The sequence below is a fragment of the Phodopus roborovskii genome, unplaced genomic scaffold (assembly GCF_943737965.1).
Source record: "Phodopus roborovskii unplaced genomic scaffold, PHOROB, whole genome shotgun sequence".
Classification (NCBI taxonomy): domain Eukaryota; kingdom Metazoa; phylum Chordata; class Mammalia; order Rodentia; family Cricetidae; genus Phodopus; species Phodopus roborovskii.
This window is the reverse complement of record NW_026126470.1, coordinates 28,572,125-28,587,803: the sequence shown is the minus strand read 5'-3', so window position 1 is coordinate 28,587,803 and position 15,679 is coordinate 28,572,125. Positions and strand designations below refer to the sequence as shown.

Genomic DNA, 15,679 nt, shown 5'->3' with positions numbered 1-15,679 from the left:
TAGCTTCCTGGGTTAAATCATGAATGAGGGAAAGAAAACCCTTCCTTGTTCACCCAGGGAGCTTGCAGGGGCCATCATTGCAGGCTCCTGTGGTACACTGGGATTGGGGCTCTGCAAAGTTCCTCCGGAAGTAGGCTAATGGCCAGTCATGTGTCAGGTGAGGTCCCCAGCTGGTGCGGGGTCTCATGGCTCCTACCAGCACCCTGGCTTTGTGAAGAAACCATATGGAAATCAGCACAGGGTTGTTAGTGGGGAGGGGCCTGAGATGACTGTCAGATGGTTGAGACCCTCTCTTAGCTGGGGTGCAGAGGGGGGGGGGTCTATGGATGGGTTTGCCCTCTGTCCTGCCAACCCCTTGCACCTTCAAGACAAGACAGCTCCCAACTTCCATTTGATATTGTAACAGGGACTGGTAGATTGCCAAGACAAGAGAAAGAAGGTTCTAGAAATTTGTTCCAAGGTAAAGTCGGTTTTTGCAGGCCCTGAGCCTTCTCCACCTCCATCCCCTCATTTGGTCTAAAGTGGTCATTTGATCTGAAGTTCTCTTTAGTTTACTGCCAGTGTGAGGCTCACAGCTCGGGGGGGGGGGGGCTCTCACCATTTGGGCACTGGTAGGGCTTGAACATGAAATGTCCTCGTGAGCGCGTGTGTTTGAATACTTGGGGGTCCTTGGTGATGCCACTTTGGGGGGTAGGGGACCTGTAAGAGTTGGGGGCCACGCTAAAGGAACCGGATCACTCAGGGTGGACATTGGGGTTGGAGCCCAGCCCCACTTCTGGTTGAAGCTATCTTTGCTTCCTGGTTGGCAATAAACATGTAACACACGTCTACAGCTCCCAGCTTCTCGGTTCCTCTTACGTGGTGCCTGGTCCACTGCCTGGCCGCTGCCCTGTCGTCCATGCTTGCCTTCCAAAGACTCCGTGAGCTGCTGTGGACCCAGTTCCCGCTCCCTCTCAGCCTACTGGTGAGCTAACTCTCTCTCTCTCTCTCCTCAGACATTACACATAGGAAGTTCGCGCCTGGCTCCACCCAATCCAGACAAGCAGTTTCTCATCTCTCCTCCAGCCTCTCCACCCGTTGGTTGGAAGCAAGTAGAAGATGCTACCCCAGTCATAAACTACGATCTTTTATATGCCATCTCCAAGCTGGGGCCAGGTAAGCAGCGCCCTCAGGTGGTCAGGGGGCTGGCAGGTGTGGGGAGATTGTCCAGACACAAGACGCCGCCTCACGTGACCCTCACATGACCCCCACATGACCCCATGCAAATGTGTCCCATGAGCAGTGCTTCCTCATCATCCATGGCACCAGTGCCCAGAGTGTGTGCAGGAGAGACTATAGCGGCCTGTGGGCTTTCTGCACCAGCATCCCCAGAATGTCCCCTGAGTAAGTCCCCTCGCCCCTCAAGCATACCTGTGACTCACTCCCAGGCCAAAGATCATGTTGTTCCAGATGTGATGAGCAACTGGATTTCGGAAAGGGAACACAGAACCTTGGGGGATCATCTGCAGCCATTATTGCTACCCAACCATCCTAATGGATCATACCCAATGGAACCGTGGCCGTAGATGATAAACCATTGCCCTGTACACAGCACTTTGCATGGTACCCTGGCCCACGGGCAGCTCCGTGCCCAGTATGTGGTTTTAGGAATAGTAAAATGTTGGTGGCTCCTCTCTTATGTCACAGGGCTTGTCAGAGGGGTGGGTGGGAGGAAGGACTTGGGTGCAGAGATGTGAGCGTCCCCCCTGCCTCCACACAGCACGCTGGATAACCACTGGCCATCAGCCCCTCGTTTCTCCTTGACCAGCTATCTGATGTTCCTTTAGAGGAAGGGTTTTGTTTTCATGGCCCATCAGCAGTTTCGTGCTGAAAGATTACATTTCTGAGAGCACAGCCTGTAACGGAAGTTTCTCCTGCCCTACAAAGCGAGAATCACATTGCTAGTGCTAATTGTGGCATGAAGGTCACGACTGGAAATGGCCTGTGTGAGCATGCAGGTGGCTCATTGTGGCAGTTCCTAGCAAGCACCCTGAGTGAAGCTGAGGGTTTGGCATCTGTGGGTGCCGCACATGGAAACGGGGTCTCCATGTGCAGAAGGAGCCAAACTGTTCCAGAGGCGGGAAGTGGGGGTGAGCCTTCCATCTCTGAGGACCCTCATTGGGAATGAATGGGCTGAAACATCCCTTCGGGAAGTCTGCACTAGATACGGAGAGAAATACAAACTGGAGTGGCAGAGTGCCCACCAGGGCCACACCCCAGAGCCAAGCCCACCTTCAGGGCTGAGGGAGAGGGTCTTACAAAAGCAGTTTGCCCTTCATCTAGTTAGCCGTGGAGTTAATTCTGTTTGGTTTTGTATTTTTCGTTCCAGCCATGCTTTTCAGGATTGCAGAGGTTCCACGATAGAGCCTTAAGTCCCCAGCCTTCTGCCCCTGGGCCCCTGGGCCCCTGGGCCAATAGCAGATACTCCATTCCCAGCGGCCCTCAACCCTGGGAGGGCCGAGGCTCCTTCATGCTTGCAAACAGGGCAGCATTTAGCCCTACTGGTGGTGTAAAGGCCAGGCCACCTCCTTGTTCATGAGTGCCGTTCTGAGAAGCACTGGAGGAAGCAGGAGGCCCCACCAAGCCAGTTTCACAGTGGGGGTCAAACCTCCTGGGACCTCACATCTCCTACTGGCAAGCACCCTCCATTTTTAAAAACCTAAATGGATGGCCTTTGTCAGGCATGTGTGCCGTGAGCCTGCCCCGTTTTAGAGGGGGCGAAGGGCACAAGGGAATGAAATGGCATGCCCAGCAACCCCAGGTACAAGTGTTTCCACCCCCCCAGTCCACGCGGCAGCCTGGTTCGTGCTGGCCCCCACCAGCAGCCAGTGCAGACCCCTCAAGGGACGTTCCAGACACTTCCTTCCCAGCCTTCTCTCTCAGGGACAGAAGGCTAACCCTAACCTGCTGCTTCAGAGTGGTGGAACTGGGATAGAAGCTGGGCAAGCTCAGGCTAGCCCAGAACAGCAGTGAGGGAGCACTCTCAGTCCAGCTAATAGTGCATACATACATGCATACATACATGCTACACGCATAGATGGTGCTGTGGCTGGGGATGTCGCTCGGGTGGTGGAGGACGTGCTCAGCACGTACGCAGCCCTGCGTTGGTGCCCCGATGCCACATAAGCCAGGCATGGCGGCATGCCTCGGATGCACGAGGGACAGAAGGTTAAGGTCAGCCTGAGCTACTGAGTGAACGTGAGGCTAGCCCACACTATATAAAACCCTGTCTCCACTGTAAGAGAGGAGGAGGAGGGTGGACACAGCCGAGGCAGTCACGGGTGTGTGTGTGTGCGTGTGCGTGTGTGTGTGCGTGCGCGTGTGCGCGTGTGTGTGTGCGCGTGTGCGTGTGTATGTGTGTGTGTGTGCGTGTGTGCGTGTGTATGTGTGTGTGTGTGTGCGCGCGCGTGTGCGTGTGTGTGTGCGTGTGTGTGCGTGCGCGCGTGTGTGTGTGTGCGTGTGTGTGTGCACGCGCGTGTGCGTGTGTGTGTGCGTGCGCGTGTGTGTGCGTGTGCATGTGTGTGTGTGCGCGCGCGTGTGTGTGTGTGCGTGTGCGTGCACGTGCGCGTGTGTGTGCGCGTGCGCGTGTGCGCGTGCGCGCCTGCACACATAGGGCCTGTCCACTCCTCCCTGGCGCGCTGGAGGCTCAGGGCGTTTGCTCCCAGGGTGGCCTGGGCCCGGCTCTCCCCTGAACTGATGCTCCTCACACCACCCTTGGGGCCCTCAGGGTGAGCATGGGAGGGGCCAGCTAACAGCACACACTCCTCCTGCGCTGCCTCCCTGCCTGCCTCCGGCTCTCAACCCTGGTGCCAGCCCCGCGGTACGAGCCTGCTCGTCATGCTCAAGGGCTTGCCCTAGTTACCGGTTACCTAGTTACCGGGCACCTGTCCCCTTCCTTCCCTAGGTGAGAAGTATGAGCTGCATGCAGCGACAGACACCACTCCCAGCGTGGTGGTCCACGTGTGCGAGAGTGACCAAGAGAACGAAGAGGAGGAGGAGACGGAGAGAATGAAGAGGCCCAAGCCAAAAATCATCCAGACGAGGAGGCCGGAGTACACGCCCATCCACCTCAGCTGAACTGGCTCACAGGCCGAGACGGCGCGCTCGAAACCCCACGCGTGGGGGAGGAGTCTTTTCTGTGCAGGTGGCTGGTCATAGCTTTGGAGGCGACAGCCGTGGCCACTGTGGCAGGAATTCCAGTTGCTCAGAAGAGAATGAAGGCTCTGTCTCCTTGCTCTGATGCTGCACCTCAGTCTGTGTCCGTGGCACCCAGGAGTGCCTTGGGCCATTGGCTGAGTCTGTGGTAATCGCACAAGGGTATCTGGGACATCCTGAGATAATGATAATGGTAGTGTCTCGTACTTGCTCTTTTCTAGGTTCTGTTTTTGCCAAGGACAGGTTGACTAGTGGCCCCGGGGAAAGGTTTCTGTTTCCAGCCAGCGTTCAGGGTCCAGGCCCCCACTGGTGGGCAGAGGCACCCCACAAAGCCACCGAGCCCCCAGTGCAGGAAGGTTACGGGACAGCCCCGGTGCCGTGTGGAAATTGTCCTCCTCACCCCCCCCCCTCGTGTTCTGACGCTCACGCATGTACGTCACTGGGTTCTAAGACTGACGTGTGTTTGTGTATGAATCCGCCGTTGTTTTCCATCCTGGGAAGCTGGGGGGGGGGCACTGGGAAACTATGGCCTTTCCTGGTCTCTGGCTCTCTCTGCAGCAGCGCCCGCGTGTGGGGTCGCCCCTGGAGAGGGCCACATGTCACCCTGTCCGGCGTACCATGGCACTTGTGCTTTCTTGCACAAGACGTTGATCTTGAGTTCCTGTGTAGAAGTTAGCTTATGCAATGCGGAGCAGCGGTTTGGCTGTCAGGTGCCGGTGGGTGGCAAGTTAAGTTTGAGGTTAGGTGTTGGGTTCAGGCATCCCTTTCCATTGTTTCTTTCCTGTAGGGGTTTGTACGTGGGTCTCAGCCAAAAGTCTCTTTGGCAACTGTTTGTTGAGACAGTTTTTCACCCCCATTGAAACGTGAAGATAAACTTGTAAATAAAGCCAAGAGCAAGCATATCTTAATACCTGCCGTGCAGCTGGGTGAGGACAGAGGGCAGGAGTCTCGAGCTACCCGTGGGCTGTATGTGGTAGAAACTACTGTCATGTGTTTAACGGGATGAATTTGGAGCATGTGATGCCGTAGCTGTGTGTTGCTAGAGAGACACAGTGCCTTTCCCCCTTGGTTCCAGATGGACCGTGACACTCGGTGGCCATTTGGGACTTTCTCCTTCTCTAGTCACCGAGCGTGTCTGGTAAATAGGTACTCTGTTTCGGTCTTACAATGCCATTACCAAGTCTGTCACTCTGAAATAACCTAATGCCAATTAACAGTGCATGCTTTGGGAGTTGGGAAGTCTGGGGAGTGTGTTTGCTGGCATTCGGGTTTCCATCAGTCCTCAAGGAGAAGTGGGTGGAATGTTCGCCAAGCCCTGTTCACAGCACTCGGGGAGGAAGCCAGCGGGGCGGAGACCGTCACACTGCTGTTCCCGGTCTCCTCTACTTCAGTGCTTTTGAGCCGGAGAGGCCAACCTCAAGGGTATTTTTCTAACCGCACTCCCTAATAAACGGCACGGCCTGCTCTCTGGAGAAGTTGTCTGTCGTTTTCTTGCCGGGACTAGTCACGGGAGTACGCCTGCCTCCGTCAGTCTGCTGTCATTTGACATTCCGCTTGTCAAGCACACGTCACTCAGGGAAGAATTTAAAGTTCTGAGTGTGGCGTCCACACAGGTGGGCAGACGCACTGTGACGTCACCCTGCTGCCCGGCACTTCTGCTGAGCTGTCCCTCACTTGTTCTGGTGTTTCCCGTGTGGAGGTGGGAACTGAAACCAAGCAGGCGCTTCTGCCACTCAGCTACGCCCCAGCTCTAATGATGCTTGCTAGTTTGAGGGGTTGTCCACTCAGAGCAATATCCACAGAAGACAAGCTGCTTGTTAAACATTTACTTAATTTAGGTGTGTGGGGGGGGTCAGATCCGACACTGCACGTGTGGAGGTCAGAGAACTTTCGACCATGCAGGCCCCGGGGACCGAGCTCAGGCCCTGAGGCTTGTCTGCACGCTCACCTGCTAAGCCACCCTAAAGGCCAGTTGTGTTCAGAAGATCTGACCCTCTGGTCACCTCTCCCCTGCAGAGGGGGTTGTGAAGCTCCCAGCCAGCCTGTAAAAGCCTCAATAGTGAAGTGATATATGGAAATAATCTTGATTGAGATTGACATTAAATCTTCCTCCATGGAATCTTACATGCTTTTTTGTCAAGCCATATATATAGCCTAAGATTGAAATGTGTTGACGCGGCCGCATCTTAACCCTGGTGCTCCGAGCTGATATTTGAACAGATTTGCTGACTCCCTGGAAGTAGGTGAGACAGTTTCCCAGATAGGAATACAGCATGGGGTTCCCTTCACAATTCCGGATGACGCGGACTGAGCGGTGCCCCAGCCCCAGGTAATAAATAGTTCACAAATAGCCCTAGAAGAAGGCTGAGATGTTGCCCAGTAACGGACTTGGAGCAGCCCCGCCCCCCGCGCCCCCCCCCCACACACACACACAGCTGCTGTGAAAAGGCGTTACCCTGACTGCCAAGCCTATAGTAGGACTCAGGTCACCGAACACCCCCATGGAAGACCTCGTGCGTAGTTCCATGGTGGCCATGAACAGAGATCTCAGCCGAAAGCTTGGAAAGGTCACTGATGAGACCACCTGGATCTGAAGGGGACCGAGGGGACCGGTCATGGTGTCTTTTGGTGTTGGTTGAATGTGCTACACATTGCACTGCTGTAACAAATATCCAACACAGTTTAAAGGAGGAAGATTTAGCCCGGGGTTCTGAGGTTCAGCTAATGCTGGCCGGCCCTGGTAAGGCAGATCACGGTGTGAGGACATGGTAAGGCAAGGTTGCTCACCTCACAGCAGCCAGGAGGCAGAGATAAAAGGGCAGGGACTGGGAACCAAGTTTTAGATCAGAGGCACACACACACCCTGTGACCTTCTCCCTCAAGTCAGCCCTCCCTCCCCTCCTGAAATTTCTACCACCTCCCAGAATAGTGACTCTAAGTGAAGTGATGTGGAGACTAAGTCTTCAACACACGGCATGTAGAAAACATCTGATACGTGGACCGTGGAGATTTCATGGATGTCTTGCTGAGTAGGTTGAGATCATCCCAGAAACAAAGCTCCTTGAAATGAATGCCAAACAGTGGCTAGTGATGAATGGGTTTTCTCGAAGCTGTTAAGGCTTATAGTCAGTGATCTGCAGCCAGAAACACGGCGTGTGGGAGAGGGCTTCTGCAGTACGTTTGTGAATTAGCATCCACAGGAAATCCGGGTTTTCAGTGTGCTTTCACTTTTAGGTAAAGCATACAGAACTCCCTATGCAGTAAGTTGGCTTTATTTATCAAATATTAACACACAAAGAATTAAATGCAGCATGTGGAGCTGTTGTGGGCAGCTGGGATACAGCTGACCTCATGGCGGAATGTTCATCTCCATTTAATAAGTGTGCATCAGTGACATTCATCGAAAGGTTAGCAGTTCAGATGGAAATCACACAAATATTAGGACTCCACGTTACTTAGGAAGAAGGTCCTCTGGGTTTCAGACCCTCTCCCTTCCCTGGTCTCTGGGCTCCTGCCTCTGAAGTAGGACATGTAGGATTTTCTTTGAAGTCGTCTTGTATAGGCAATCAGTAATTCACACTGGAAATGCTCTCTGAATCATTGGAGTCACACGGCCATTGGGCAGACAGATTTTCTTCCCACACGCCCATTTTCTCCAAGAGGCCTTTCCTGCTGTTTGTGAAAGGTCATTTTCATCATGGCCGTGTGTATAAAAGACAAGGAAATTGTCTGCAAGTGATTGGGCTGCGGTGCCCACGGTTGCCATTTGCGTTTCCTCTTCAGATTCTCCCTGGGATGTTGGTCTCCATTCTTCACAAGAAGGGGAGCCAGGCAGAGGCTGAGCCTCTGGCAGACACTTGGTTTTCTACCGCGCTTTACTGTACGCACCAATTCTCATGAAGTCTTCATTTAGAGTAACACCCAGTGCTCCAACCCAGCTGACTCCACCGTGACATCATGGCGTCTGTCCCATGAGAGCAGCCCCGTGTCTGTCCTGCCCCTCTGTCCAGTCACAGGCAGTTATCACAGTGCCTGGCCCGCGGTGCTCCACAAATATTGATGAATAATTAGCCAACTCGATATTGGCCTACAAGTGTCCACCGCCAGTGCCTCTTTCCCAGAGAATCAATGCTAGCTACTCCTGCTGGGTCTTCCATTATGCCCCATTCTGCCTTGTAGTGTGTACCATCTTTCAGTTTCTTTGCCTTCCTTGTTCCAATATAAATTGGGTGGAACCTGAATTTTGAGTAGCCAGTTTAATGGCTTATAGTAGATGTCAACTTGATGAATACTACATAGAACAGAACAATTGATCAATGAATCAATGGATAGATAGATCAGTTGGTGGAAGATGAGAAGGAATGGATGGATGGATGCATGGGTGGGTGGGTGGAAGGATGGATGGATAGATGAGTGGATGGAGTGGTGGATGGGTAGATGGATTGGTGGGTGGATGGGTGGATTGGTGGATGGGTAGGTGGATGGATGGATTGGTGAGTGGATGGGTGGATTGGTGGATGGGTAGATGGATTTATGGACAGAGAGATAATGGGGTTTTGAAGAATGAAAACTGAGCTGCTGCTGAGAAAGAATGGAAAAACAATGAGACCTGTTCCTGCCTCTCCAGTCAGCAAGCCCATAATCCAGCAAATTGCCAGGCTGCTGATGCAACAGGAAGTTAAAGGCAGGGATTAGCAGTCATGATTGTGCTTGGTAATCACCGAGAAGAAGAAAGGCTTGTTCAAAATTGTTTCTTCTAAGAAAGAGATTGGCTGCAGGGGGATGACTGGGAGGGCCTTGAAAGAGCTTTCTTCGGTAATGAGAGTGTTTGTTCTTGAATGAGCAACCTACTAACAGAAGTGACGACAGAAGAATGACTACACAGGTGCAGCGTTTGTCAGAAAGCACTGAGACACATGCAGACGGAGCCGTTTGTTAACGCACGCCTAGCAACGGCGATTTGACTTCAAACTCAGCATCGAGGAAACAGCTCAACTCTTGGACGGTGGACAAAAATGGAAGGAAAGTCTCAATCCCCATCCTCTACTCTTCGAGATAGGCCAGAGATGCAAAGGACAGGCAGCATTCGAAAACAGATGCTGTTACACCCAAGGGCAGAGCAGGAACCCTGCCTGCTTTGTGTGTGAGCATTCGAAATACTCTGTAGAAGTGTATGTGTGTGCATGTGTGTGCACAGGTATGTATGTGCCAGGTGTGCGCATGTGTGTGTGCATGTATGCATGTGTATGTTTTGAGGGAGCTCAAACCCAAAGCTAGGGAGATGGCTCGCACTTGCTGCTCTTGAAGGGTTTCAGTTCCTAACATGCACATGGTGGCTCTCAACCATCATCCATAACTCCTGTTCCGGGGTATCCAGCACCCTCTTATGACCTTCATGGGCACCAGACAAACATATGGTGCTCATACATACACACGGGTAAAACACTCATCCACATAAAATAAACAGAAATTTAAAAGTCAACTTGGACCAAATTTACTTCCTTCAAATTCTTGGCTTTTGGTTTTGTTGTTTTTCAAGACAAGGTTTCTCTGTGTCGCTTTGGCTGTCCCAGAACTCACTCTTGTACACAAGGTTGGCCTTAAACTCAGAGATCCACCTGCCTCTGCCTTCTGAGTGGTGGGTGCCCAGCCACTTCCGTATGATTGATTTCCTATATACCTAAAATAAATGTTTTTTTCTCCTTCAAGAACAACACACATTTGTATGTAAACTATAGAAAGACACTTGGCCATGCCAAGATTTGTTGGTTCTTGCCATGGACCCTGACTCTTCCAGGACAGAAATACTGTAGGGTCCCAAGGCATGAAATGACCCTGGAACCCAGGCTGGTCCTGCTTAAAAAAAAAAAAAAAAACTCTAGCTTTTTTTGGGGGGGGGTAAATCCATCCTCCTCCCAAGGATACAGGGACACTGCTGGAATGGTCTCTGAGTGACAGTACTCTTAGAGGCAAGAGTGACTAATGGATCCTAAGTGGGTGTATCAGCCCTCCTGTGGCCACTGTTTGGATGCAGGAGTGCCCCAATTCTTCAAGGTTTGGCTGATCTGAGTCGGTGCTGTACAAGTCCTGCAAGGGGTCTGTGCTGATGGCCGCCCTCCCAGTGGGTAGAGCTCTTCATCCAGTGGTGACAAGGATGGTGACAAGGACTCCCCACAGGGTTTGTTTTGCTTTCAGCTCCGTCCAGGTAGGGTTGAGCCCTCTGGGAGCTACTCACAGCGAGGCCACCAGGGCACAGAGGACCTGTTTGCGGATGTGGGCGGTGCTCACCTGTCACTGCCTGGCAAGGGCCCCGAGGGCCTCCTGAGGGCTCAGCGTGCTGACAGGACCTGGTATACATTGCAAGAACAAGCCTCGGCCTGTGCTGAGTGGAGAAGGTGGTGGGCCTGGAGCTCACCTACTAGGGCTCTGCCAGGCTCTCGGGGCTACGTGAGGAGAGTCTGTCTGGGATACCGTGGTGGACTCTGCCCATTAGGCCCTGCTCTGCACCTACCCCAACACCCTGGCACACGCAATGGCCAGGATCAGACATGAATACATGGGTCTGTACTGGTTCCTCAGCCACAGCTCTGGCACCCAACCAAGGACAGAGCCTGACTCCTCTATGGACACCTCGGTCTAGGAGGGAGAGGAACGATTACCCACACAGCACCGCCTCTTCCCCCACGCATGGTTTGTCAGTCCTGAGGCTGCTGGAAATTGGGGGAGTTGCTCAGTGGCCTGAGTGGGGCTAAGCTTCCCTCCATAGCACCCCAGCATCCCAGCATCCCAGGACAGCAGCAGGAACAGATGGAGAACGACCGAGTCCCAGAAGGAGCCTAAGGAGTTTTACTAGAAGAATAGCTTGGATGAGAACCAGAAGAAAATGGGGGCTAGATGGCATGTCTTGGCCATCTAGGAAGGGAACATTCTCAAAAGAAAAATCAGTGAAGTGTACCCCTTGGCTGGAGGGATGGAGGAGGGTGTGGCCAGGCACAGAGTGGGTGGGGGAGTCCTGTCAGTTTGTCCCCAGGGCCGGCAGCCCAGACAGATGCTGTGAGCCGAGATGGAGGGGACAAGATCTAGGGGTTGTGGCTGACTAACGCTAGCATAGCCCTCAGGAGGCTACCTCCATTTGCAGAGCGGACAGGTCCTGCAAAACCCTCTCTGAGTGTGGGCAGATCTTGGAGGACGATGGGATGGTTGGCACCCATGCACTGTGTGAGCCCTCTTATGTGGCGTAGAGAGAGATATGTAGAGAGAGAGACAGAGACAGAGAGAGACACAGATAGAGATGGAGAAAGATGGAGAAAAAGAGAGATGGAGAGAGAGACATAGAGACACAGAGAGATGGAGAGAGGGACAGAGAGGGAGAGAAGAGAAAGGAGAGAGATGGAGAGAGAGAGACAGAGAGAGATGGAGAGAGAGAGACAGAGACAGAGAGAGATGGAGAGAGAGAGAGATTGATTTGCAGAAGTAAATTAAACTACAGAGTCAGTTGGCAGTTGGCTTAAGTTCATCTGGAGTGGGCCTGGCCCTTAAGGGAGGCTAAGAACTGCAGTGCCCCCTGCTGGCCAGTGTTAAATAAGTGGCTGCTGTTGGAGAGCGGAGCCTTGTGGCAAGGACTCCAGGGGCCTGCCTCTACTTGGAAAAAAAAAGTCTAACCTGGAACCACAAGAGAAAATGCACCTCTGTGCTACCAGTGTGGGGAAACAGGTTCGGCTAGCAGAGCAGGGGCTAACAGGAGTCTGCCCTATGCCTTTGTTTCAGAGCAGCTCCCTTTAAACACACCATGGCAGTCAAGGGACCCCTGCCAGGCTGTCCGGTGGCCCTGAGAACCCAGAGCCCCACTGGGTGAGATCCAAGCCACACGGTCTTCTCCACACAGCACAGGCCGAGGTGACTGTCCTTGTGGCATGCACCAGGGCCTCCTGCTGGCAGCGGCTGACCCAGGTGCCACCTACCATGATGGCTGCCTTGCCCTGTGTGTAGTTTGGTAGGGGACCTTGGACCTCAGGTGAGACCATAGTTCCAGCTGCCACCTTGGTTTCATCCTGATGACTCCCTGAAGACAGGAGCCATTCCTGAGCTCTGGCCATGGGAATGGAACTGTAGCTATTGGTAGTGATATAAAACTATTAGAGCCCTGTGTAGCCCAGGGTGGTCTAGAACTTGCGTGGACGGATCCTCCTGTGTCTGCCTCTCGGGTGATGTAATTACAGACCTGTACTACCATGTAGAGGCTGTGCCTTCTAATGCTTTCTGTATGGGGAAGGGCATGGCAGACGGGTTCAGTACACTGCATAGGGCCCAGGGACACAGGGTATCTGACATCCTCTGACACAGTACCTGTGGGACTTAGCCATAAGGTGAAGGGAGGGACACCCTAGGCATAAGAAAGCAACTGTTACTTTCTAGAGGCGAGTCTAAAATTGTCTGGGGAAGTTTTTATAGGACTACAAGGCATCAAAGATTCCCCTCACTCAGCAGTTAAGAGCACTTGATGCTCTTGCAGAGGACCCAGGTTCAGTTCCGTTCACCACCCGCGGCAGCTCACAACCGTCTGTGACTCCAGTTCTAGAGGCTCCTGCACCCTCTTCTGGTCTCTGCAGGTTACTTCACACACACACAGTGCACAGACAACATACAGGCAACACACGAAACCAAAACAAGAAGGTACGGTGCCTACACCACATCCTCCTGCATCGGGGATAGCGTGGCTGGAGGGCTCACATGGGTAGCCAGTGCCCTGCCCACTTTACAACCGTCTTCATTCGTGAGAGCAGAGGTCTCCTGGCAGAGCTCTTCTGCTGTCCCTGCGGTTAAGGATTGCTTCAAACCCATGAACTCCAGGGGGCACACTCAAGACACAGCACCTTAGCAATGGGTACCCTGAGCCAGGATCATGAAGCTGCCCTGCCCCCTGCCCCCTGCCCCCTGCCCCCCCCAGTCCCCAGCACCAGTTGCATCTGAAGTCCTGGCCAGTCTCCTCTTTTTAGGATGTACCCACCATGTCCCAGCCTCAGAGCTATCTCATTGGTCCATCCCCTTAGCAGGTCTCACTTTGTGATCAGCAGAGCCTTCTCCATCCATACTCCCCACTGCTGCCCTTTAAAGGGTGAGGGTTGTGTCCCTGCTGTCTTTGGGGACCAAGCTCAGCCTCCTGCCATGGCCCCATCTGCGGAGGAGACTCTCCCCTTGGCTCTCACGGAGACGGAGACGAGGCCATGGATGGGTGTGCTGGGGCATGGGCCACGCTGCTTCACCTCTGTGTCATTCCCCAGCTGTCCCTCTTCTGACCCTCCAGCCTCTGGTCACTCTCCCGGACCCTGCTCGAGCCTCTCATCCTTTGAGGAACCCTGCCGGTCGCACTATGGTGGCCCAGCTCCAGCCATAGTGTTCCCCACACAACCATTCCTCTCTCGACTCGGTGCCAACGCTTGGCGCCTCCTCCTTTCTCCCAGCCCCGAGAAGCTGAGCTGTGACTTCTCTGCAGAAGGCTTGGAATGCAGCCTCTCTCTGGACTGCTTCAGTTCCTCAGCCCAGTTCCCTCTCTTCATTAACCCTTTAAGGACCCAGCTGTCTGAGCACCGCTGGGCGGGTTGGGACTGTGTGGGTGGTGAGGCCCGAGCAGCTGCTGCAGGACGGATCTGAGGGAGGTTGTTTTCTCAGTGGACGCTGTGTCCAAACACCGGAACCGCAGCCTGGCTTCCCCCAGGTGCTGCCAGGATGGGTCGGTTCTCCTCCCGTGAGCCCTGGGGATGACCCTGCCACCTGCCCAAGGACAGCGGGCATTACACTGAAGGGAGAAATAACCAAGCATCGAGAAGCCTTGGGCCCAGTTTGAAGGGCTGGGATAGAGGGCGCACTCATGAGTTTTCAGATCTGCAACCACTGTGACCACATTGTTCTGGGAGCAGAATACCTTTCATTCCTGAGGGACTTCCTAAAGGGACCCACAAACAAGACAACCCCCAATTTGGAGCATGTGCAAGCCCATTGGCCGGTTCCCTGACAGAGAACTTACTAAGCAATGCTCTGTAAACCTACAGCATGAATGCACGGGGCAGGGCCCAGGGCAGTAACAGCTCTATGCTAAGGGAGCTTGTTGACATGACTTAAAGGTGGGCGGAGAGAACCAACTCCATCCGAGCATCCCGTATCAGTCACACACAATGAAAACTGATAAATGATTTAGAAACATTCCGCGGTTAAGACCCTCTTGGTTAGGAGTGCCTTGTCTTGCTGAGCGGGTGGCAACTTGGGGAGAGAGGGGGAGTAAGATGGGAGATGGCTCTGCCAGAGGAGGCTTGTCTTTTCAGGCTAAAACAAATGGCCAGTAAGCAGGGAGACACTCCATACCATAGGGAAGCGCAAAACCAAAGCCGCTCAGAATGGCAGAGCATGCTTCTGGATAAGAAAGTGAGAATACTGGACCTTGCCCTCCGCCTTCTAGAAAAACCTTGATAGCTCCGCACAGTGCGTGTCCTTGGGGGTGCACGAGTGACCCCAGAGGGCGTCACCTCTAGTCCTTTGTGGAGACCTGGTCTACCTGTCTTGGATGACGAGCACAACCATGCTTACACAAGGGACAGGGCGGGTCACGGGATGAACAAGCCTCTGTTGACCTGTACTTCCCAGTAGGTGCAAAGCTAAGTTAACCCGGGTGGGGGGGGGGGCTTGAACATGGGCAGACAATATTCACACCTGTTCCTTTTGCTGCTGAATTCATCCATTCACCCATTCACTTATTCTCTCAATAGTAAATATGAGCTGAGTGCTGGGAGTGAGAAGAACCCAGGTCATCATGACCTGCCCATGACTGGATGCAAAGGGACCAGGGTGAAGGGCTGAGTCTTCTCGAGGCAAGCTTAAGAAAGGCAAGCCTAGGGTCTGCAGAGCTGGCTGAGCGGCTAAGCGAGCATATGCTCTTCAGGCGGCCTGAGTTCACTTCCTAGCACCATGGCAGGGGCCTCACAACTGCCTCTGACAGCTCTGGGGAATCTGTCACCCTGTTCTGACCTACGTGAGCACTGCATTCACATGCACATGCTCACACACACTTGCCCGCACACATGCATGCCCGCACACATGCATACCCAAACATGCATGCCCCACACACATGCCCCCCCACACACACGTACCCACACACACATGCATACCCACACACACGCATGCCCACACACATGTGTGCCCACACACATGCATGCCCCTACACATGCATGCTTGCATACATGCATACCCACACACATGCATGCCCACACACCTGTGCCCACACACATGCATGCCCCTACACATGCATGCTTGCATACATGCATACCCACACACATGCATGCCCACACACACATGCCCACACACATGCATGCCCACACACGCACACACTCATGCTTACAAAATATAAAACATAAAAAATAAACTGCAAGCCAGGCATGATGGCGCATGCTTTTAATTCTAGCACTGGAGAGTCAGAGGCAGGTGGATCCCTGTG

The 15,679-nt window shown here is 53.4% G+C and overlaps 1 protein-coding gene across 1 annotated transcript in view; it reads left to right on the top strand.

Moving 5' to 3' along the window:
• Positions 1-5,094, top strand: part of Rcan1 (regulator of calcineurin 1) — a 68,117-nt gene extending 63,023 nt beyond the window's left edge. The window contains exons 3-4 of the mRNA XM_051191905.1: positions 996-1,155; positions 3,944-5,094. Coding sequence (XP_051047862.1) covers positions 996-1,155; positions 3,944-4,116 — 333 coding nt within the window. The 3' untranslated portion in view covers positions 4,117-5,094. The remainder of the gene's footprint in view (positions 1-995; positions 1,156-3,943) is intronic.
• Positions 5,095-15,679: the final 10,585 nt, after the last annotated feature.